Here is a 26,402-nt window from a genome sequence, read left to right on the forward strand (position 1 = left end):
CTTTATTTACTGAAAGAAATAACTCTTTTTATTTTTCAGAGCTTCCATATGGCTGGGAAAAAATCGACGATCCCATATATGGCACTTATTATGTTGAGTAAGTCTCTAAGTGTGACATCCACTTGTTATTAAGATGTCGTGAAATTGTGTTAGTATTTCATTCATGGAGCGTGTGTGGCTAACAACCCCTTTAATTCACTTTTCCTCCTATGTTGAAGTATCCACAGAGACTCCAGCAGGACTAGCTAGTTGTTTCTCAACTCTCCAGCTGGCTGATTTGTCATTCCTTCCCTTTACAAACAACAATTGGAAAAGTGAGTTTCACACTGTCCTTTAAATGAGTAATAATTAAAGAAGTTGAAGCAAATACCTTTCATTTTGTAATCAAAATGTTAGGAGCTGACTGCTTGTGCAAATGAGAAATTCTATTAAAACAGATTTCAAAGTCAATTAAATGAATCAGTCACACTTTCCAGTTGAATGATAAAATAAAATTCAGACATTTTTCTCTTTTAAGAGTTTCATTTCAAATCAATAGCATTCTGTCAGTAGACTGGACTTTTTTTCCATTACCTATTGGAAGGAGAAGTGCATTAATATATCTTATAGTATGAACTCTCCACATCTACTGATTCCTGGAGTACAGAACATTATTAAAATGCATATGCATATATTTGTTAGGAAAATAAAATAATATTCATGATTTTACAAAGTGAAATGTGAGCTCACACCTATAATCCTAGATACTTAGGAGGCTGAGAATTACAGTTCAAAACCAGCCTAGACAGAAAAGTCATTGAGACTCTTATTTTCCATTATCCAGCAGAGAGCTAGCTGTGAAACTGAAATTCAGATCTTAGATTTTTTTTTAACAAAAAAGCCTAACAAAATGTGAGGGCCAAGTTCAAGTCTCTGTACAAGCACAAAAAAAAGTTTAGGGGCCCAGAGTTTGGTCTAGTGGTGGAGTGCTTGCCTAGCATGTGCGAAGTACATGTGCCACGTACATAGAAAAAAAGCTGGAAGTGGTGCTGAGGCTCAAGTGGTAAAGCCTCTAGCCTTGAGAAAGTCCAAGGACAATACCCAGGCCCTGAGATCAAGCCCAGGACTGGCAAAAAAAAAAGTTTAAAATGATTTACTTTTACAGAACTATCTCCTTGGATAGAGACTGTTTTTACTCTTATCTCCTGTACAATGTTTCTGAAGTTACTTGGTGAAGTAACAATGCTTACATATTCCTTTTTTAAATTATATTTCATTGTCAGGATGATGCCTAGAAGGGTTATAGTTACATTTGTAAGGCAGTGAGTACATTACTTCTTGAACATTGTTATCCCTTCCCATATTTTTCTCCCACTTTCTCTCTCTCCATCCCTCACAAGTTATAAATTCATTTCCAGCATACTCTCTTGTGAATATCACTGTTACATTGGTTCACCCTTTAAGACTCCATCTTCCTATGGGAAACATGCTACCAAAAAAAGTGAGATTGTTAAACAAATTACTTTCACATCATTTGTCAAGATTTAACTGTTTTCTGTAAATACATTCTGTGTGAGTGTAATAATATAGATGGTTAAGGGTTATAGATTAATGACTATTTTTAACTAAACTTTTTGCAACAATATCTAAACAGCTATTGACTTTTATTAGATGCCAAGATCTTCTTTACACTGGAGTTACACAGTTCAGTTAGATCTGCCAACTCCTCGCCCTTGAGCCTTTCCTGCATGAGTACATGTCTGCAGGCCTTTGACCCAATGCTTTCATTTGGAGAAGCATCAGTGTTGCTTCAACAGTCCATCATTTCCACATTCATCCTCAGGGTGAACTCAGCTCATTTGCCCTGTGCAATCTTATAGTACCCCATCTAGTCCTTCCTGTCAGGGGCACACTCAGTAGGTACAAAAGATAAGATAAATACACAAATTGAAAGGACCTCCAGGATAGTGAAACAAAAGCCATATAATGAATGATTGTTGTCCTTAATGTACTATGTTGTCTCTCATCTCCTTTGCTGTCCCTTGGTTATCTCATATTGGTATAGTATCTCACTTTGTTATCTGATATATTGAACTTATTTGTATTTGGATATTTGAAATTTGATAGGGAAGGGGGGAAAACCAAGACGGGTGGGGGGTGTGGGGGGGGGAGGGAAACGGGTACCAAGACATGTGAAAGGGTATCAATGTATGTGAATTAATGCACCTTCTATCTGGCAAATATCATGTAACCCTTTTACTAATTACAATAAAAAAAATGCAAAAAAAAAGAAAAAGAAAAGATAAATACACAAATGTATCCCTAATTGCAAAAGTGAAGGAAAATCAACTATAAGGAGTTACAAGTCCTCTGAGTCCCACTAAATTTCTAATCTATTAGGACTCCTGCATATTTTAATTGATATAAATAAATTATGAGTATAATAAATACTCCTGTGTTTTAATCAGAATGTAGCTGCAATTCCTGATTAAATTTAAGAGTACATGCAAGAAATCCTGACATTCTTTCACCTTGTAGTGTCAGGGAGGGGAACATGGGGCATGATATATGCCAGACAAACACTCTACCACTGAGCCACAGCCCCAAGATCTTTTTGCTTTCTGAATCACTGAATCAGACTGTCTTGTGCCTAAATCTAAGACACAGAGGCTTAAGCTAGGTGCATCTGAAGTCTAAGATACAAGGAAAAAGAAGTAAAGTCTGTTGCATACTGCATTTCTTCATACATGGCCTCTCCAAATAATTGAATTAAAACATTTCCCTTCATCCAGATGTTGGCAAACTCCATAATGATTCAAACATTTTAGGCAGTCACAAGGCCTCTGTCACGACTACTCAGATCTATCTTTATGGTCTGAAAGAAGCCATAGGCAATACTTTTCTGGATAAGGCTAGGTTCTAATAAGCCTTATTTATAAAAGCAGGCAGTTAACCAATTTTGTCTGTGAGTCACATTACTGATCCCTGCCTGCCCTCTTGTTATTCTTCAGACTCTTATTTCATAACCTCAGCTTCTTTCAAACTGAATTCCAACAAAGACTCAGTATTTAACTCAAACATGTTTTCTCTGTACCTACACAACAGAAAGTCTGCTTCCTGCCTCCTTCCATCGTCCAGCACGATCTACTTCTGTTGACCGCGATCACTAATTATTGAATGGCACGTTGACCACCGTCTTAAAAAATATTGTGCTTATTGCATTTCTACCTTGAATGATTTTCCTTGTATTTTTTAAAATATACTTCTTTCTACACTTCTCCCCTTTATTTAGCTAGCGTAGCCATTATCAGAACATTTTTCAGAATTCAGCAATGTTCATGTAATTAGACCAGAAGAATATGTCTCATAATTGTAGATTTCAAGTGATGGTGAGGCCATATATACAAGTCATTGATATTCAACAGTTTAACTCCCTTCTAGATATATCTACTAATATCAATAATTAGATATTTCAGCATAAGGAGTCAAGCAGGACAGTGAGATTAACACACTCAAAGCTCAATAATACAGATAAAATGTCAAGTAGAATATTATCCCTGTCTTACTCAGAAATGTTTTTGATAAATCTGTCAATGGAATTAAAATATTTTATTTATTCTCTATAATGCATGCATCATTTTAATGAAGAATATCTTCCATTACAGCAAAGACAATTTGTTAAATATTTTAGTAAGAATATACCTATTGACCTAATTTCTTGCCACTGTGCATATCATCTTCATTGCACCTGTTATCGTTCTTTCTACCTGGTATCTCTTGGTTCTGAATAGTAATTTTGTTTACAGAAGTTATATAAGTACATGTGCAGTCATGTATTCATCATTTTTAGTCTGAAGAGTGTTTGTTGGAGAAAAAGGCTACTTAATTTTTCTTCTGATGTATTTTGTTTGGTTTCAATTTTTTCCTCATTTCTTATTTTGTTATACAGGAAAGATAAATTTCTGGTCCAAATTAAGTATAACATCTTTTCTCACATAAATATCATAGTCTATAAACTTTCTACCATAAGACCTTGTACATATTATCATGACAAGCTTAAGATTAACATCTTAAAGAATCATATTTAAAATGTTAATATTAATTCTTAATTAATTTGGACTTGGTGCCAGTAGGTCTCTCTTGTTATGCCAGCTGCTATGGAAGCTGAGAGCAGAAAGATCATGATTTAAGGACTGCCTGAGCCAAATGTTTGTGAGACTCTATCTTAAAATTAACTAATAATATCACAGCTGAAGGTATAACTGGCATGGTAGAGTTCCAGTCTAGCAAGGTTAAGGCCCTATGTTCAAATCCCAATGTCACCATTTCCTTTTTTAAGCAGGGCTACATTTATTACATATTGACAGACTAGAAAACATTGATTAACCAGTGCTATTTGTGACAATAGTGACTTCTCTGAACAGCTGTCACTTTTATGTTGAATCACATATCCACTTATTCCATTAGAGATAATAGTAACAAGCTATAAACAGCATTCTACATTTCCTAGCAGTAGCAACTTGAATGTATAGACACCACTGGATCACATAGGCAGGTAGCCATAATTTCAACAGACCAAGCTGGGAGCAGATAATATGGAGTGGGTCCTGCCCGTGGGTGACACCAGTGCTGTACCTCTGCTCTAGCAAACATGTTCCTGTCAGCCACACTTAGGCAGATCAGAGTTCAAGTCACCAATAACACAAGAGGATGTTTACATAGCTGGAAACTGAGCATACTTTACCACTAAAATGGACTTTACCCTCTGTGCCTACCATACTGTCCCATGTAATTTCACTTTTAAAATAGCATGGGTAATATATTCAAGAACATAAGATAAGAAAATACTATCATCATCATCATCATCATCATCATAATCATCATCCTTCTCTATATACCAAAATAGTTGACATTATTGAGTGGCTAGTATGGATCTTGGATCAGGCTGTCTTTAGGACATTTATTACCCTCTGCAGTGATAATAAATTATCTTAAGTTTAATTTTTTTCTTTTTTTGCCAGTCTTGGGCCTTGAACTCGTGGCCTGAGCACTGTCGTTGGGCTTTCTCAAGGCTAGAGCTCTATCACTTAAACTACAGCACCATTTCCAGCTTTTTCTATGTATGTGGTACCAAGGAGTCAAACCCAGGTCTTCCTGCATGCTAGGCAAGCACTCTACCACTAGGCCAAACTTGTGGCCCTATCTTAAGTTTATAGATGAAGAAGTCCATATTGCCCTAGGCGATGAGCTCCTGACAAGTACTAGACTAGGTTATGGTCCTCTATTGCAGAAAAGCCCTTAGGCATTGTGATGATTGGAGCCAGACCTGAAAGCAGAACAATTCTGATTGTGTGGCCCTTAGCAACAAGATGTGAGCACCCCTTTGGAGCAGCTGATGCATTTCTACATACAGAACCACACCTCTCTGTAGTTTATAGTACCTCAAACCCCATTCGTCATCTTTTTTCATGTCCTGTGGAAGCCAGGCATCTAGAGTGAGGTTTATTCTATGAAGCAGCAGAACCAATTCAGTCCAGTTTTTCTTGACAAGCACAAAATCCATGCTCATGCAGCACTTACCAATGTATTAAGAAGTTCGAAAGGTACTAACTAGAAATGTAACTGTCACCATTCCTAAAGAAAGGGAAAAAAATAATGCAAAAAATGTAAAATGTAGAATTGAACAGCTGTGACTTTTGTACAACTGTGGTTTTTCTCTCTTCTTTTGTGAAATTATGACTACTAGGGTACATTTTGCTTTTAATGACAGCTACACAATTTGCTTAACTAGCTAGCCCAGAAGACAATTTCCTGGGACAGCTTTCATGCTAAGCTTCCTTCTCTGGAACCTAAAGAAGCATAGCGTAGAACTATAGTCACAACCACAGTAGAGACTGGCAGATGTGATTTTCATGTAAGGGTTTTACAAGGTTCTTCACGTGATATCACCCATCTGCTACTATAAAACATTATTGAGTGTGATTGTCGGAAGTATGGAAATACTGTTTAATATCTTCAGTGTAATATTTAGTGGCAAAAGCAAAATCACATTCATTTCCTGGCTAATGGGGAGTATCTGTTCATAATGTAGCAAGCTGGAAAGTAGTTAAAGAGAATTTTATCTCACATCCTGTCATAAGACTACACTATTCCTTCTTCCATGCCATTGAGTAGTTTTTCTTAATTTTCCAAGAAATAAAAACTTTCCTAACTTTAGAAATGTTTATGTGACAACACACATGCAAGACATATCGAATTAGATCTATTTGTAAGATGCCAGATGTGGTGTGACATGCCTGGCATTCCAGCAACTTATAAGACAGAGATAGGAGGATCACATCAGAGACTGACCTAGGCAAAGGTGTGATACTCTATATAAAAACAAACTACAGCACAAAGAGCTGTGGTTTGGCTCAAATAGTACAGTGTTTGACTAGAAAGTGAAAAGGCCCAGAGTTCAGACTCCAATCTATAACAAACATAAGAACAAACATAAGAATACCCTTTTAAAACTAGCTCCTCAGTGTTATGCCCAAGTCTCAGGACGACCACCAAGAGACCACCGAGAGTCAGACATTCCGAAATGCAAAAGCAAGGTTTATTGCAGGTTACGAGCCAGGCAAGGAACTTGTCCACTCAGCACCCCAAAGCAGTGATGCAGTGAGGTGCGGGGGGGGGGAGAGAAGTCGACAGTCAGGGTTTACACAGTCTTTTTAAAGGCAAAAATCACAGGTTTACACCCATCAGGTGGTTGAGTGAGATAAGATAGGAATTAGGGAGCTTCCCAGGCTGGTGGAAACTGAAGTTCTCATGCCGGCTGGGTCTCATTCAACTGTCAAAGAGTAGTTTTATGGTTTGGGAAACAAATGCTATACATGCAGTCTAATTTTGACACAAAATAGGTTAGTTCCTGGAGCTTATGGACACCTGTGTGAACAATGGCTGACTACGGTTCAGAAGTTCCTGTTTGTGCAGCCTCTGGGTCCTTGGTGATTTTTTGAATCAGAGTTTTCTTTTTATTCTGCTTACTGATGGGGAATAATTTTGGGTCTGGGGGTAGTTATTTTTCATCTCTACACCTTGAACAGCTTACATAAACAACAAGACGGTTGCTGCCTCAGAATGGGGGTGCTTTTTTAGCTCTTCACTCAGTTCAATGCTGCAGTTTAATTTTTCAAATGATGACAGTTTTTCTTTACTCTTTAAAAACCAGGATACTATTCTGTGCTTTTAAACACAATTTTCTCCAACTTAAACCCCTATATAATAGGAGATGATAGTAAGTTATTCAGTGACTTTCTGTCTAACAAGAGTTCTTTATCTTACAGACAGCATTGAAAAATATTAATTTTTATTACTTAGTGAACTCAGCTGTGAGGTCTTGGGGAAGCAGATTATGGAGCAAGAAGAGGGGAAGGAAACAAAAGAGGAGAAAAATGGAATGATGGGGAGAAGAGTAGTGTTTATTTTGTACTTACTACATGCCAATAATGTTTCTAGGTGCTTTATACATTCCAGATGATTTAATTCTCCCAAAATCCCTGTGGAGTCTGAATTACAGATAATCTATAAATAGGGAGTCCCATTTTATAGACTAAGATACTAAGGATACTCGCTGGTGGCAGGAAGCTTGTGAGACTCTTTCCTGGGCAGCAAAGTTTGTGATACTCTTTTTTTTTGCCAATCTTGGGCTTGAGCTCAGGGCCTGAGCACTGACCTTGGACTTTCTCAAGGCTAGAGCTCTACCACTTGAGCCTCAGCACCACTTCCGGCTTTTTTCTATGTATGTGGTACCGAGGAATTGAACCCGGGTCTTCGTGCATGGTAGGCAAGCACTCTACCACTAGGCCAAACTCCCGGCCAGTTTGTGATACTCTTATCTCCAATTAATCACAGAAAAGGCTAGAAGTGGTACTGTAGCTCAAATGGTAGAGTGCTAACTTTAGCAAAAGGAGCTTAGGTATAGCACCCGGGCCCAGGGTTCAAGGCTCAGGAGTTCCCCACTCCCCAAACAAAAAGAGCTGAAGTATAGATATGTATATATTTTTTACCAGTACTAAATTATAGAGACAGAGTTGCAATCTGATTTGAATAGGCAGCTTTTTCATGATTACAGTATATCCCAAAGAATAAGTATTTCTAAGGGCAACTTTGATTTGGAGAGAAACATGTAGTGTAATCTCCTGGCTAGAATATTGCATCCTAAATGAGGATGGTGTTCATTTAGAATCAATAAGAATTTCATACACCCAGTTCATTGAGAGGAAGGCAGAAAAGAGTGTAAGATGGTTTGTGTATCAGACAAAGGGTTCAAGGTTCCAGGGTAGTTGGTAAGGATATAAATTGCCATAATTGTCTATCATGGCACATGTCATCTTTATAGCTGGGATGTGTCCTTTGTGATAATGACAGCAGTGTAGCATGAGGTAAGGTGCCGTTTCAAGCTTTTAATGTGCTGCTGCCTTCATTATCCCAGATGATAATGGGCAGAATTACAAATAAGGAAAACAAAACTCTGAGGAGGACCTCACACTGGCTAGGAATGCCAATGCTGTGCCCATGCCATGAGGAACAACACGGGCTTCTTCTCAAAAGTCAACAGTGATTGCATTATTTAAGCTTGTTGGGTTGTTATACTGTACAAGGTATTTTTCTGAACATACAAATCAATACGCTTCAGTTCAGAGTTGAACGAAGGGGCAAGATTGGACACCAGGAGGACTAAGTGGAAAACAGCAAAAAGGGGAGAAAGAGCCTTAACCAAACTATAACCGTTTCCTTCCTCCTTCCCTCTTTTCCTTCCTTTCTTCCTTCCTTTCTTCCTTCCTTTCTTCCCTCCTTTCTTCCTTCCTTCCTTCCTTCCTTCCTTCCTGCCTGCCTGCCTGCCTGCCTGCCTGCCTGCCTGCCTGCTTGCCTTCCTTCCTTTTTTTCCATTCCCCTTTCCTTCATTTCCTTTCTACCTCCTTCCATTCTTTTATATTAGTTACTTATTTATCTTTTTACTTCCATCTAACTTAATCATACTAATGTAATAGTCTGTGATATCCATTATTTCAGCCTGAAGAAAACTTCCGAGACAGGAGCCCCTAAAACAACCACAATAAATTCACAAGGATCTCATAATCCCACACACATGGTCTGTACTCCATTGATATTTCTGATCATACATAGCTGAGCCTACTTCCATCTTCTGTACTGCCAGCTCTCATTGTGTAAATCTCAGTTGGCTATTGATTTACTTTCCTAATACTACTTTTCAGCTGAGGATCAATTCAAAGGCTTATGTTTTCCTTCCAAGCCAGAGTCCCTCAAACATATTTACACCATGAGCTTTTAAAACAAACAAACAAAAAATCTCATATCCAATCTCATCTTGTACCACTACCATGCTGTCATAGTTGCAAGCCACTCACCCACCCTTTTTGTGAATTTGGAGATCACCTTTTTTTGCTACGGACCTCCATTATCTTCTGGTTATCACATTGTCAGCCTTTTCCCCGTGTCTTCCCACCCTCCCAAGCATATTTTGAATTAGAAAAAAGAAAATTTGACTCTGTAATTAAGTACAAATTTGTTGGCAAATGTTTGATCTCATAAACTACTTAACAATAAAGAATGTTTTAGGCACCCAGAAGTTTAAATTGCTTAAGCTGCGGAAAGACTTTATCAATTAACAATGAATTATTTTCCTTGATGTCAGAATATGTAGAAAATGGAATTTTCTACAAATACTATTCATAATTACAATGAATTGAGTTTTATTGTGAACTCACTAGCAAAAGCAAAGGAATACTCCTTTTATGAGACTATGTTTATAAACAAAGATGATAAGAAAATAACTACTTTTTTTCTTTTTTGTTCATTTGTGATTAAGGAATTTTAAAGGGAGTAGTAAGCTAAATCAAGCCCTGGTTTAAACATTTCTAGAGAGAGTAAGCATAGACAAACAGCACATTACCAATGTGTGGATTGCAAACTCCTTCAGACCTCTATGTTGTACAGATGGCCGTCTGAGTGAAGATGTGGAGGACAGGCCACCTATGAGTTGAAATAGGAAGGGGCATTCCTGTACACACTGACTCTAGAAGCCCCCAGGGAGCCCTGTCCTGCCCCTGTCCTAGGTAGTTTATGACTAAGTAACACCAGAAAGATGCTACCAGCATCTTTCTCTGAACAATCCTATTGGCCTCTCACCAAGGTAAAGTTACATAACAATTCTATTGTCTCTATAAAACAGCTCCTCTGCCTTACTAACTCTCCTTTCTCCACATTCACAGAACTAAGTTTCTTGTACATGAACTGCAGGTTGTCTTGGGCTAAAAAAATCTGTGTGTATCATGACCTACTTTGAAGTCATTTCTTAGAGATTATGTTCTAAAGTTAGCCCAAGAAATGGAAATTGCATGTTGTCAAGTGTATCCTCAAATTCCACAGGACTTTCTTCAATAGTGTCAGAGACTCGGATGCTGAAACAACACCTCCTGGTTTTTTTTTCCTTTAATGTTAGAAAAATGCTTTTCGTGGGATTAAAGTAGTTGGCTAGTATTTGGGTCTTTTAGATCTCTAATAGATATGTAACTGGAAGCATATTCTGCATAGAGAGAGGCCAACATTGTCAGGGCTTAAGGGACTAGTCAAACCAACAAAGCAGTAGATTGATGTCATGTCTAGAGCAAGCTATAATTGAGAAATACAGACACTGGTTTCACCCCTGCTAAGTAAAACATAGTGCCATCCACCCCACAGGAAAACTGTAATTCAGCTATCCCTTCATATGCCAATATTGTTTTCCAAAACTCCTTGTATGTGTCATAGATCATGATGTTGAAAATTGTCTTTTTTTTGCATCTATGGTTTTGAATTTACAGGTTAGTACAATGTTACATTTAACCTCCCTGGCTTTTGCCTAGTAAATGACAGGTGTGAATTACTTGATTGCTAAGGTCTCTTAGAGTTCAAGGAATATTCACTGCACCTTGTATTAACATGGATAAACTTGTCCATTTGCTTGTATTAAGCCTTATTATTTTCTCATTATGGCTACTGATCAAAGAATATTTAAAAATCAAAAGCCATTTGCTTCTACTTTCTACTTCTTGTTTTTCTGGATAGTCTCATGCTACCGTTTCATTCCTTTAATGATATTTTTAACAATCCCACCATAAAAGCATCATAGAATGAACACCTCTCCCAGTGCTAGGCTGCTATAATAGAATCCTTTTGGCAAGTCATGAGTTGAAGGACACTAAGGACATAAAGATAAGGAATGTAGTCATAAACAAAAAGTCCAGAGTCAAAACCAGACTCAACTATTAGAGCAAAAAAGTTTTGAAGGGAACATTATTTTCCATTTTTAATCAAATGTAGGCTTGTTAAATATTATCTATTCATTGTGATTAACAAATGACTTCATATTTAACTGGATAAAACTCATACTGTCAGAAATTCCCTTGTGGTATAATTCAAAAATTTATCCTCAAGTTTTATGTTCAAATGGACCTCAGAATTGTTAAGAAATAATTATGTTACAGTATTGTAACTGCTAAAGGCTAAAGGATGGCTCATACTGTGATAAAACAGTAGTTCACTAAATTTGGCATAGGTATAGTTTAGGGAAAAAAGTTAACTTAATATTTTAATTCAGAAAAAGCTTTTTAAAGCACTGCTTGTTGGTGCTGCCTCATAACCAGAGAAATCTATTCTAATTTCCTTAATGAATCACTCATATAGAGTGGTTGACAAGGTCTCTCCAATCTATTCTTACTTTGCTTTCTCCAGTTTTGTGAGGCATCCAGAAAGTAAATTTCAGATCTTTTTTCTGTGGTATTGCTTAGTAATTTAGCTTGTGCAGTGATTGCAGTGGTAGTCTTGTCTCTAAGGGAGTCCTATCTTTGTAACAGTTAGGCAACCCAGAGAAAATTAGTAAGCTGGTAGTGGTAGTTGTAAGAAGTGGTAGTGGTAGTAGAAGGAGTACTCGTTGTCATCTTCATCCTCCTTGTTTCTGTTGTTAAAGACAGAATCTTGCTATGTACCCAGGCTATACTCAAACCTTTGATCCTTTGGCCTCACCTCCTGAGTGCTGAGTTTACAGCCTTGTATCACTGCCCTGAGCAAATAGTTACCATTTTGAAGGGTTTGCTATATGAAAGGAACCTTGTAAGACTTCTTTAATCATCATTAGCATGCTTTATGGGAAATACTGTAATTTGTATTTTACAAGCAGAGGAACTAGAACTGTAGCACTCTAGATTGGTTGCACTATTCCACAGCCCCTAAGTGTTCCAAAATATACCAAAATCAACTGAAGATTATAACGTTAAACTTATTTTCATGTTTTACTTGTTTGCTTCCCTAAACAGTCCTACGAAGTAATATGTTTAGAAGAGGCACTTGTAACCCAAAAGCATTAGGGAAATCCCTAACAGGTGACAAATAAAACTTAATGACACCCTCATTTGATGGTTTATTCTCAAAAAGGAGAGAGAGAGAGAGAACCACGAGCCAGTGACTCATCCCTATATTCCTTGCCAGTCAGGAGGCTGAGATCTGAGGGTGATTCAAAGCCAGCCCAGGCAGGAAAATCCCTAAGACTTCCATTACTCACCAAAAGGCCAGAAGTAGAACTGTGGTTCAAGTGGTAGAACATTAGCCTTGAGCAAAAATAGCTTAGGGACCTTGCAAATATTATCAGACTCTTAATCCACTTCTACTTGGGAGAGGCACAGGAAGCACACAGGACTGAGGGTGCTGCCTTGGTTGTCCCTTGTCTTCAGTGTTCCTCACAACCCAGGGGCCTACTTGTGAGTTTAGCATGTGTGGATGGGAAGTCCACCTCTCTCTGCATGTGAGTGTCAACAAGAGTTCTCACCCGCCTCCAAGGCTTCACCCCATCACTGTACAAAGAATCCTGTGCTGAGTATATGATGTTTCCTTTTCTCACTGGGTCAACAGACTTCAGCAAAACTGAACATTTTACTACCCCTGAGCTTTTACAAAGACATAGCTCAGTCTACCCACAGTATCCCTCACATGCAATGTGCATCTTATTTAGAAAAGTACAGGACAGAATCACCTTATATTAGCATTGCCAAAAACATGGTCCATCCTCAACTTCTAGAGTTAATAAGAATAAAGTTCAGGAAATTAAGGGCATGGCAAGCTTTAAGGGCTCCACGGGGAGTCTTCAGAATTGCAAACCATCACTATTTGTGCTCCTTACCAATTAGTGTCCGTGCTATTCAATCTATAAATTGGAAATATATATTCACTCACTGCCTCTATCTATGTAATTCCCATTATTTAAAAGATAAAACTATTAGACATATCAAAATAATATCTTCAGAATACTAGCAGGTAATTCACAATATTGTTAAAGTTTCCAGTTTTTATAATGAGAACTGATTAAAAAAGAAAAAAAGAAATTGAAAATAACCTTGCTGAAATATATTATAGATCACCTGATATTGCCTATGCCTGCACACACATAGGTCATTTCATTGAACAAGTTAATGTATACCTGTAACAGAATCACATAAATCAGTATTCCTTACTCTAGGCACTGGACTTGATTCATGAGTTTACCCCTGGCTGTGAGAGGTCCAGAAAATCATATACCCTCTCTGAGGAACAGAGAAATTAAAAGCAGGCAACTTGTTTAGTTCAGGGTTTGGCACAATGTATTTGATAGAAAGATTTTATCATTCATTATTCTCTATCAACCTCATTCTCCCTTATACGGATGGTATTCATTCTTCAAAGAACTGTTTCTTTTAACCTATTATGACATTTATTAAGCAAGATCTAAATGGACTGAACAGGAAGTATGAAAAAGTACAACAAAACTGGATGTTCTGAAATATTCAACAGCATTCCTTTCATCTTTAGGTAAAGCTTCAGAATAAAATACCCAAGTTAAGTTCAATGTAGGAACATAAATTTGTATTTTGGAAGAGAACAAACAAGTTACTTGAAAATATATTTTCCATTACAGTTACATGAAGCCATCATCTACTAAACATGAAGCTTTGATCTTTGCAATAATGATGAGAATTTAAGTTAATGGTGAAAATGTTAAGTATGTAAACTTTGGCTTCACTACTTCTCGACAATAAGCAATCTATTAAGAGCAACACTGAAGCAACTTCATTCACCCTTTAAAATGTTCTTGATGCTAAGAGGCCCCGATTCTTCAGTCCCACCACCTATCTCTACCCCTGCCCACCACACCATTTTTTAGTCTCCCCACAGTTGTTTTCCAGAATTACAGATCTTGTCCATCTCTAGGCCTCACAAGCACTTACTAGTGGCAAGGATAATGAAAGATTTTGCACAGACCCTAGTTGCCTACAACTAGACAATAGAGATGTTTTTCTCTCTAACACTCATCAAAAGTATCACATTGTAGATTATAAAAGGAAGAGGAACGCATGTGATTTCCCCTTGGTCTGTGAAGTTACCAAAAAATAAATAAAAACCACAGATGTCAAGAACGATGGTTTAAAAGATCTTTTTCTCAACTCTGAATATTTGACTTAGAAACCTGGGGACTTTGGATATTATATACAATTGCAATACCTTGCAGCACCAATGTCCTGTTGACCTTCAGAAAGAACAATAGCCTTGCACATCTATTAGCATATAGCAATAGCATTATTTTTTTGATCCCTCCTTCCTAGAAAATTCTAGACAGCAGTAATGCTGCCTTTTTGATTATCCCAATGTCCTTAGTAATATCCCATTATCTCAAAGTCCTTTATAATATCCCATTATTCCAATGTCCTTAGTAATTCACTGATTCTCCTTGGATTCAAGCTTCAAAGTGTTCTCCTTTCCACAATTGTATATGTCTATAATAATAAATGATTGCATATTATAATTTTTAACTTCTATGTACTTAACTATGATTCCACATTTGAACAATTCACGAAACTTGCCAATAAAATAGCAATCCATTTGACAATTTTACAGATCACCAAGTAAAACGCATCTTCACAGTCTTGCAAGTTCAAAAACAAGACATATTCTTCAGGAGAGAGAATTTCAAACCTGGTCCTTTAGACTAGAATCACAATGGAAATAAGATACAAGACTTCATTCAACTGCTTACTACTACCCTTCCAGTCTAGAAGCTTCCATCTGTTCCCTAACTCCTCTTTACCTCACCCCAAACTCACACACAATCATAGTGTGTATGTGTACATTAGCCCTACGTTCTAGCTACACAGAGTCAAACATGGCTGAATGCCTTTGTGTCTACTTTCCTATTGAATTCTCCCTTTCTCCATCTAGCAGAGTATCTTTGTGGAAGGTATTCAGGTATTCTTTCTTTCATGAGACTTTCCCTGAGCCATCATCTGTTTAGACATCTTTGCTAATATTCACTTTATATATACAAATTTTGTAAAATTTTTTACTATGCATTGCTTTTCTGGCCAGTTGCAGCATAATCAACTCTACTCAGTTTACACAGGATTGACCGTATTCCTAAATTTAAAATCACATGTCTTGGGAAAATTGTGCTTGGGTTTCTGGTATCTAGCATACTAATTAATGAATTTGTATCTGAAATTTAGGACTTAACCATTTTGTCAGAACTGGCAGACCCCAGTGTTGGAAGACTCACAAGTGTCATTTCTAATATGGAGAGAGCAGTAATTAGTATAGTAGTTTCACTTTCCCTTTAGATAGAACCCATCCTACCTTTAAGTTTACAACGCAATACTTTTGATCTTTAAGCAGATGGTTCAAAATATCTTTGAAAATAGTGACCTGCTCCTGCACTATGTAGCAGGAGTTCAGAGAAATAACATTTGAGACATTTTATTGGAGTGAAAAGGGTTGGGGAAAAAAACGTAATGTGTCTTAGCTACTCAAGAGGCTGAGATCTGAGGGTTGCGGTTCAAAGCTAGCCTGGGAACTACAAAACCTTGAGACTCTTATCTCCAATTAATCATTAGACAACAGGAAGTGGGGTTGTGGCTCAAGGGGTAGGGCAGTGCCCTTGAGCTGAAGAGCTGGAGGACAGCACCCAGGCTGAGAGTTCAAACCCCAGACCAACAAAAATATATGTAGATATATACATATATATGTATGTATGTAATGAATGTGTAACGGCTGTAATTTTTTTCTGTATTAGAGTCCATATAGGGACTTAGGGACTTTGTGGTATGATTAACAACATACATGGTTATGTCTGCTGTGAGACAAATATCAAGTAATATGAGAAACACACATTGCCAGTCAATATCTGAAGATCTTTGCATTACTAGGATGAGAGGGAGAAGAGCTCATTTACATGAAAAACATGTTTGGGAGAATCCTGCCTTGTGTGGAGTACAGAATAGACTTACTTGTCAGTTTTAGTAAAACTATATGGGTGCTCTTCTTAATCAGCCATAATTCCAATCCTCCGTGGATACCATAACTCCAAAGGGATCCCTTTCATCATCAGAAAAATCAGTAGCAAATAATATGTGAGTTATGTGAATAATTCAAAAATTTTTACTTACATGCACAGAGCAAATTCACATCCCCTCACGTACAGTCAGAAATAATAAATGGACATTTATAGAAAGAAAATGATCACTTAAGTGTTAGAAATCTTTTGAGATGTAGTATTCAATTATTGTATTTTTAAATGCTCCAAGTAAAATAGACTCAAATTTACCATTCATCTAAATTTATATTTTAAAATAACTTACATTAAGGCATTAAGCTTTCATTTAGAACTTTAAAATTTTAGCTTTATAGAGTACTGTAAGGAATATGTTATATTATGAAAGCCATATTTTATGATTCTCTTTGTTCTTGTTTTTTTCTCTTGCCACACCACATATCCGATTGATGCTTATCCCTGCACACAACTGCCACCTACCCTTAGTGCCTAGCAAAGAGAATTTGAGAAATCAGTATTAAATGACTCATGATAGCATGCACTGAGGATCCAACAGGATCCAACAGAAATCCAATGAGATTTACTCATTTTGATGCATTTCATGTGCACAGCAACTCTGTGAGGGTGGTAATATTTTTATCCTAGACTTAGAGATGAATAATTCTGAACCCCAGAATGCAAATGACATCCCCAAGGCCATGCACTGTGTAAGGGAAGGAGCTTGATGGAGACATGAGAGCTATGGGTATATAGACCACATTCTTCATGTCCCTTCACTGACTTGTCTGGCAAAGGCTGACCCCAGAAGCTCCTGATGGGTTTATTAGCCTCTCTTAGTTTCCAAAGCATGGAGTAAATTTGAGTATTTGAAAATTTTTATTTCAAATTCAATAGGAGTAAAAAACATCACAGAGTCTTCTTGAGGCCTAAATGAAAGTGAACACAGGACAGACAAGGAGAATGCAATGTCTATGCATGTCCACCAGAGCAGTTCCAGTCAGGTCTTCAGAAGTGAGGCAGAAATAAGTGGGGGCTTGGAATTGGGGTAAGAAAACTTAGGGGACTTTAAACAAACAGTGGGATAACATTGCCCCATGTCATTGGAATATCTGAAGATATGCTTTGAAGGATTCTGTGTGTCTCTACTCAAATGCAGAATGCTCATAGCGTATATGTGACCCTAAGTCTTAGACCAAGTTCAGCTGTCACAATGAATATTTCATGGGAGAGTGCATCAGGAACACAGAGAGATCCATCACCTTTCATGCATGCCTGATTCCATCTGTGCATGTGCTCAGCAACTATTTTTGGAGTACCCACTGTCTCATGCCTTAGAGGAATGAATGCAACCACCTAGGCCCTGTTGGGACCATTGAACCTGTGATACCACCTCCAACCTGAATGCCACCCTAATCCCTCGTCCACACTGACATAGAGATCCAATGTGAAATATTCCACTAAAGACAAGATGGAGGGACAGTGGCCAGTAACTACAAAAGTGTCACCTAGGATGACCCACTAAAAGTGCCCCTTTCCAAACCCCAGGAGCAGCAAGTCAGGGCATAAACTGGCTGTAAAAAAATGTAGATTGTGGCCTGTAAGTACTCTGGTCTATGTGTACTGATGGGCTGCCTCAGCATAGAGGGATTTCTTGCTCATTCCTGCATTTCCAAGCCCAGTGAAGGAAAAAGCTGACAGGACTGCCTCTGAATCTCTGGCCTGGGAATACTGTTAGCATCTTATGATCCAATCAGCCACAAATATTTTCCTTTCTGCATTTCTGAAACTTTTGGTGGCAGATCTTTTGTGTAGCCAAAGAGCACTACCTATAACTCCTAGAGGCCACATACAGGAAGACGTCCACACAAGCCTCCTAGACAGGCAACTCCTCACAATACCTTACCATGCTTTCTCAATTTCTTCAGGAAGCTTCTTCTTTTTTTTAAAGTACCAATATTTACATCCCATTCTAGATTGTGAATCAGTTGATTTTTAAGGTGGGACTGGACCATCTTTGTGGGATTATTTTTTAATCTATTTTATTCCTCTGGTACATCTAAAAGCACTTGAAATTTCAACATGTAGTAACTTAGTGTAAATTTCTGTCCCACAGTGAATAGAAGTAATGAAGACAAGAGCAAGGTTTGATTGTCTTAATGCCTTTGCCAACCAACATGGAAGCATCTCATATCTATGAGCTTCCTTTGGGAGAATAAAGCTGCTAGGATGGGCTCATCTATGCCTCTCAGCTTTTAAAATCTAAAAGGTTCTGTAAAAATATTACAGTAGATTGGATATATTTAAAAAGTAAGAACAGTTGACAGATTCACAGTTCCTGGTTTTGTATGGAAGCTAAATGAAGCAGCTTGAACTTATCTCAGAAACCTGAAAGAGTGAAGAAAGGTGACACTTTTCACACCCTTTGCACTCATGGCTTAACTCCTAAATCTTTGCTGGAAAGACTTGGAAAGTAGGCACTGGTGGTTCATACCTGTGACCCTAGCTACTCAGGAAGCTGAGAACTGAGGATTGTGGTACAAAACCAGCCACAGGCAGGAAAGTTCATGAGACTTTTGTTTGTAATGAATCACCAATAAGCTGGAAATGGAGCTGTAGTTCTAGTGGTAAAGTGTTACCTTTCAGCATAAAAGCTCAGGGGCATAGACTAGACCCTGAGTTCAAGCCCCAGGACTGGCATAAACCTTGAAATTATTCAGTCTCACACATAAGGAAGACAATCTTTTTTATTCAATCACCATACATTTCTTGGTGGTAGTTTTTTTTTCAGCTTATGAGTATTCTAGGTTTTAAAGCAAATGACTTTCTGACAAAGTGTGTGTGTGTGTGTGTGTGTGTTTACTAGTACTAGGACTTAAACTGCAGATTTGCAAGCTCTTGCTAGGCTTTCTTGCTCATGATTGATGTTGTTCCATTTAAGAAACATTTTCATGACTAATTGAAGATGGTGACTATGGGACATTTTTGTCCTGCCTGCATCCAAGTATGAGCCTCAGCTTTCAACCTCCTGAATATCAAGGATAACAAGTGTGAGCTGCTGGCACCCATCAAGGAAAATTGTCTATAGCAATCAGAAAGAGATAATAAAACTTACTCTTCTTGCACTTACGATAGGGTTCAAGGTAGGGAAACCTAGTTCCTTCTCCCTAAACACCAGATACTCACTTTGATGATAAGTAGAATCTTTTCAACACAGTGATTATAAAGCAGGTGACTAATCATTGGCTTTTCTAAGGGCTTCACTACAGGTAGAGAGTTGGAGGAACCCTATTATATATATATATAAGCCTATCCCAGAAAATTCTTACTCTATATCTTTTGGGGATAAAGTTATGTAATGAACAGTAAACTAGCCAAAACAAAAATAGGACAGATAGGAAGTGAAGAAATCTGATGATTTAGTACATTTCAAAGATATACTTCAGTTTTTTGAAGCCTCTGACAAATATTTGAAAACAAGTCTTAATGCATACTCACCATACTCACAGCAATCTCATGAAGCATTATTAATGCCCCCATTTGACACAGACTATGCTTTTCAGTTTCATATTACTGTAACAAAATACCTGAGTTAATCAACTTAAAGATGGAAAAGAATTATTTACTCTTTCTTATGGAAGTTTCAGACCAATTGGCTCATTGCTTTGAGCCTTTAGAAACTCATTCTTTCAGCCTTCAGACATTGTGATAAGACAAACCCATTTGTATCATACCAGAAATGGAAAGAACAACACAGAGAGAAAGAGATCAATATCTCACAGTCACCTTTGAGTGCATACCCCAATGTTCTAAAACTTCTTAGTAGGCCCCATACCCTAAAAATCCCTCTATTTTCCAGTAATACCATGCTGAGAACCAATCTCATACATGGAGGACATTCAAGGTTCAAACTTTGGGAAAGAGATTGCTGCTTAGAGAATGCAGAAAATTTCCTAAAATGCTGCCTTAAACCCAGCTATCTTTTCTTCAACAATTATGCCACTGAAATACCAAATGTATTAGGAAAAGTTGCAAGTTCCAACAGGGAGTTGCCTACTACAGCTATTCCAAGTACGTTCAAAGATAAGGGCATCCATGCCTATGATGCTGAAGGTAACATTACACATCAGGAGTACTGTCCCTTTCCATAACAGAAATGGCAGAGGATTTTACTAAATAGAGAAAAGCAAAGCAAGGCTCCAAACCCCACCCCTTCTGAAAGAGCCACACCATTAGTTTCCCAGGAAGAAACTCAGAAAATTTATGTACATGTCAAAAGTATGCATTTGCCAAGGTGAAATCACACATTGCAAAGAGAAAGTATATAAATAAGAATTGCATTGGTGAAATTGACATGATTGTTAAATCCAAAATTCCCGCTTACAATGTACATGCTTTTTAAATTTTTATTTTATTCTCAGGATGATGCATAGAGGAATTACAGTTACATTTGTAAGGTAGTGAGTACATTACTTCTTGAACTTGTTACCCTTTCCTATATTTTTCTCCCACTGTCCTTTCTCCTACACCCCAAAGATGTAAAGTTAATTTCCAACATATTATCTTGTGATTATCACCGTTAATGATGGGAATAATTAAGATCTAAGACTGTTATTCTGAGACTTACTGGAAGAACAGCATATATAGTAACTGGCACAGAGTTAAATGCTTTGATTTGTAATTGTCAGTTCTTCTAGCCTCTCTCTCCTCTTCACTGGTTCACGCCATAATATTGTTCATATCAGGAGCCAAAATCAATGAATATGCCTACCCCTTCCTGGGTATTTATGTCTTAGATAAAGTGATGTGGATATCACCAGGCAGGATTGGTGCTTCCTACTCTAGGACCTAACAAGGAATTCTGGATTTCAAACAGCTTATGATGCAGAAAAGTTTTCTGATTCTTCCAGTTGCTTCCAGCTGTTCTGGGTTGATATCTCAGTATACAGAATGTGAGCATTCTACTTCAGATTGATTTCAGCATAAATCATTCTATGTGGGCCTCTTCTAACTTTTTGAAGAATCCCCGGGAATCTTTCCCTGGACCCCCGCCCTTCAATCCAGGTCTGATTGTCGAATGTATACATGAAGTTCTTGCTATACCATCAGTGAATTTGCCTCATATTTACTTGTTGGCTTAAGGACTTTGTAAAGTTTGGCTAGATATAGGTAGGTATGTTTTATTTCAATTACAAAGGTTTGAACTTAGGATCCCACAGTGGCATGGCTAAAGCTCTTCTACTTAGGCTAGGCTTCCAGACCAGCTTTCTGGTTATTATTATTATTACTATTATTATTATTATTTGGAAACGGGGTCTAGCAGACATTTCTGCCCAGCTGCCTTTGAACCGTGATTGACTGAATCTTAGCCTCCTGAGTAGCTGGATAATAGGTGTGAGCCACCAGCCCTTGGCTAACTGATTTCTTTTCTCCAACACATCAGTATATATTCATTTTTTGACTATTTCTTTTTAATGTGTCAAGCTCATCTCAAACAAATGCAACAGACCAGAAAATGTCTATTCTGATTCCTTTAGCTGAATCGTGGCTATTGTAAATAGCTAATACAGATAGATTTGCCAAGAACTCCGCACTAGTGACAGAAGTCTCAGCAGGTGTGGGGTGAGACATTTATTGCTGGTCAGATAAGGTGTATCTTAATTACTTGCTCTCCGTAAGCCATAGATGTAGTCTCCTCAATGACTTTGTCCCACTGTTCTCCTAATTTGAAATTTTCTTTCCTAGCCACATAAATAGAAGAACACAGTTTGAAAACCCTGTCCTGGAAGCAAAACGGAAGCTACAGCAGCATAACATGCCCCACACGGAACTTGGAGCAAAGCCTCTGCAGGCCCCCGGCTTCCGAGGTACAGTACTATGTCAGCACTCAGTGGCAAGGGGCACATTACCTGACAAAACTGTCTGTGCTTCCAAATATAAATATAGACCTGTAATGGGGCCACCTTTTGAAGAATTGATTTGCTTTCTGCAAACCCTTCTATTAGCTTTAGTCGAGTGTTTGCATTATTTCTAAATGAATGCATGTAGCAGACTATGTGAGAGCCCCGGGCTGTACCTATGAGCACGTGTGCTGTTAGATGGAGATGGATGGGTCGTGACAGTGGTTCCATTCACAGCAGAGATGTAGAGAGATGGGTAGGTTTGCCCCCTAAAACCAAGCATAAGAATGAGGTTTTCTTCTCCTTTGTGACAGTAGACAGCTCTTCATCGACATTACCTAGGCCCAAATCCATCTGTCCCCGCCCTGCCCCGGAGAGGTCACGCAGCGTGAATGACTTGTCATACTGTCGGCACGACCACGGGGGTTGGCTCTGGCCATTCGGTATGTCCAGGGCTGCTTGCCGACAGCATCTTAACCTGCCAGCCTTTTAGTGGGATGACTAGCTGCATAAACATTTCGCATCCTGTGGGTCTCTACTCATCAGAAAAAGCACAAATGAGGCTTTGGCACACCGAGGCCTCCACTTGCCTGCTGCTAAGACTTGCTTCACACCACGGCGCACAGCAACGTGAATGTAAAGGTCTCTGGAGGAACGGGGCTCCATTTGCATGTGGCATTCCTCTGATAAAAGTAGATGGAAAAATTCTAGTTAGCAAGTTAAACATGTATTTTTTAAAGAAATTCTATATGTAATAAAGATATACTAGGTATCTAAGTAGGTAAAAGAAGTAAAATTCCAATAGAACGACTCAATGATTGACTGGACATTTATATCATCCAAATTGTAGAAACAGAATTGTCATATCCAAGGTATAACTCAGTGGCCAATTCCATTTTGGCTATTTAAAAAAATCATATTGCAAAAATGTAACAGTTTAACAAAGTATTGTATGCAATACTTTTCAGAGATGAGAGGGTTAAAAATGACTAATTTTGTTTCCTAGTTGGACTATTACTTTTAAAGCATTTAAGAATATTAGAATGTATTCATTATAGATCATAGTAGGGAAAGCCTCGGAGAAAGCAAACTATGAGTGATTTCACGTTCCATTCTGATGATTTAGGTGTAAGAGCTGTGGGTATCAATTTTGTTGCTCAGCATGGTACCTTTACATTCATAATTGTATCTAGAAGCACCAGCCTTCCTTTTGATCACATATCTGAGTTTACTAAACACTCTCTGATTGGTGTAGATCTGTTTGTTCTGGTTATGTGCAGAGTATCACATGATATACAGATGTAACTGAGTCCCACATCCAAGTGAAATGCTTTCTAAATCATTTGGACATTGGAACCCGGTCATATTGTGCTATTTCTCTGTTGCTGGTACTTCCTCAGGTTCAACTGCTAGGCTCTCTTTGAAACCATTTTCAAAGTCTGTTTTGGTTTTCTATTTCTACATCTCCAAGGTTCGGTGCAGGACCATTCATTCATATCATGTGATCACTTCCTTGTACCTGTCTCTGGAGAGGAGGGTACAAAAAATGTCTGGGTGGTTTGTGTTCCTTTTTCTCTGTAAACCTGTAGCACAGAAGCTAAGTAATTGAAATGCTAACCTGACTTCCCACTCCATAAAACCGGAGTGTGGTGGAGCATACCTGTAATCCTAGCTACTCAGGAGGCTGAGATCTGAGGATCAAGGTTCAAAGCCAGCCCAGACACAAAAGGATCTGAGACTCTTATCTCCAATTAACCTCTAGAAAATGGGAAGTGGGGCTGTGGCACAAGGGTAGGGCGTTAGCCTTGAGCTGAAAAGTTCAGGGAAAACACCCAGGCCCAGGGGTAGGGCAGCAGCCTTGAGCTGAAGAGCTCAGGGATAGTGCCCAGGCAGAGTTCAAGCCCCATGACCCACAAAAAAAAGAACAAAAACAAAAAGCAAAAAAGCTGAATCATTCTCTAAACCAAATACCCTAGGAGCTTTCCTTGGATGCTTGGGACAACTCTGTATGTATAGAAAGTTCTAATAGCCTCATTCCTCTTTGCAGACACACCCTGCTTGCATTACTATATAAGATACCCACCTCTACCCCTGGGATTGCTGATCCATGGCTGGCTTTCTTGTTGAGAACTTGCCTTAAACATGCTTTTTCTTTTTTAACTTACATTGGCCAACATAGAAAAACCGCTCTTCACGCGGGATGCATCCCAGTTGAAGGGAACATTTCTCAGCACCACCTTAAAAAAGAGCAACATGGGGTTTGGATTTACCATCATTGGTGGAGATGAACCCGATGAGTTTCTCCAGGTGAAGAGCGTGATTCCAGATGGGCCTGCAGCACAGGATGGAAAAATGGAAACAGGTAAGTTCCTTGATGCTGGACAAAACTGTTTCACAGCACTGCTTTCCTAAAAGCAAATACACAGAGGCTTGTTTGCATTTTTAATTGCAAAGTCACTTCAGTTTGGGGGAAAACATGAAATTTCATTTCTCTCAAGTTTAAGACTATCGAGTTGACGTGCTTTGGAAGCAGCACTGAATATCCTTTTGGTCTCATTTTTCAAACTGCTCCTTCTGTTTGCTGGATCCAATGGACATTGGAGACTGGCACTTTTCTAATTTTTACCTGAACTCCTATTTAGAGAGGTGATTAACAATTCATATACTTCTAACTTACATTCAGCCATCGATATTTTAGACTCTATATTAATCTTGTAATATTCTAGTGCTAAATTACCCAGGTTAGATATTTAAATATGTATGCCCATTTCAGAGAGAAAAAAATTTGAAAAGGAACTAGTCTTTATATGTCCTTATACAATGTTTTAATATATGGAACTTTTCCAGTCCTTACAATTTAATTTTCACATGAAATTACTTGGAAGCTTCTCTAAATTATTATTGAAATTAATTTCACATGAAATATAAGAGCAAATTGTTAAAGGCGGGAAATGTGAATGAAAAGTGCGCAGTGCAAGAGTAATGAACTAAGTCTGATTGCACAGTTTGATTTTAAATTCTCTTACCTGGCTTGTGACCTTGAACGAGCATCATAACTTATAAATATTAATTTCCTTAACTCGAAAAAGATGGAGAAATTAAATTGACCTTGTTATATTCAAAATGTTGAATTAAGAATCTTTTAGTGTTACTTTTGTAATGCTTTGGAGAATATTGAGAGGATTGCAATTATATCTTCACAGAAATAGAAGCTGTCATCAGCTTGGAATTTTTACATTGATTCACTTCATGGTATCTGCTTTCTAAATTCAGTAGATTCTAGCAGATGCACAAACTAGAGAATTACTATGGGAGAAAATCTTGTTATTGTTAGACATAAGTGTCTGTGAATTGTTCTTCCCTGCTCTTTCAAGGTAGCTGTGTATAGCCAAGCAACATAAAGTTGAGGTCTTGATCCACAAAGTTGAATTTTAAAAATCACCAGTGCTCTACTATTGATCATTCCTTAAATAGATTTTATATAAGTTTCTAGGGTCCATTGTGCACATATCAACTCTTCATCATAATGCTTTAATAGGAATTACATCTCTTTAAAATTTAAGATGAACTTGTTGAATTTTTACAAGTACTACTGTGCTAAAAATCACACACACATACTTGTTAGAGAATGTTCCACACTGCTCCTCATCTGCTGGTGGTTCACTATGCAAACAAACATGCATTCTATCGAAACAAAATCACAAATGTTAAATAACTCAAATTCAAGTGGTCTCATTGCCTGCCAGGAGGAGAATCAGAAATTGTGGGATTAATAATGTGTTAGTACAAGGGAAAAGGAGACATTTCAAAAGAGAGCTTTGGAATTTTGGTAAAATATTTTACAAATCCAATTATCTTTTTATTTTATTTCATTTTTTTTTATTTTTTTGCCAGTCCTGGGCTTTGAGCTCAGGGCCTGAGCACTATCTTTGGGCTTTCTCAAAGCTAGAACTCTACCACTTGAGTCACAGCACCGCTTCCGACTTTTTCTGTGTATGTGGTACTGAGGAATTGAACCTGGGTCTTTGTGCATGCTAGGCAAGTATTCTACCACTAGACCAGTCCTATTTTTATTTTTAATTAGTTTACATTAATAATACAAAGTGGATTGGTTGTGTAATCCCACAAATGCA

At 37.9% G+C, this 26,402-nt stretch overlaps 1 protein-coding gene across 1 annotated transcript in view; it reads left to right on the plus strand.

Annotated features, from left to right (window-relative positions):
• The window catches only part of Magi2 (membrane associated guanylate kinase, WW and PDZ domain containing 2), a 1,234,376-nt gene that overhangs the window by 919,865 nt on the left and 288,109 nt on the right, over positions 1-26,402 (plus strand). Inside the window, exons 7-9 of the mRNA XM_090332908.1 lie at positions 40-97; positions 22,115-22,236; positions 24,449-24,631. Coding sequence (XP_090189034.1) covers positions 40-97; positions 22,115-22,236; positions 24,449-24,631 — 363 coding nt within the window. The remainder of the gene's footprint in view (positions 1-39; positions 98-22,114; positions 22,237-24,448; positions 24,632-26,402) is intronic.

Source organism: Megascapheus bottae, chromosome 5 (assembly GCF_031878675.1).
Source record: "Megascapheus bottae isolate mThoBot1 chromosome 5, mThoBot2.hap1, whole genome shotgun sequence".
Classification (NCBI taxonomy): domain Eukaryota; kingdom Metazoa; phylum Chordata; class Mammalia; order Rodentia; family Geomyidae; genus Megascapheus; species Megascapheus bottae.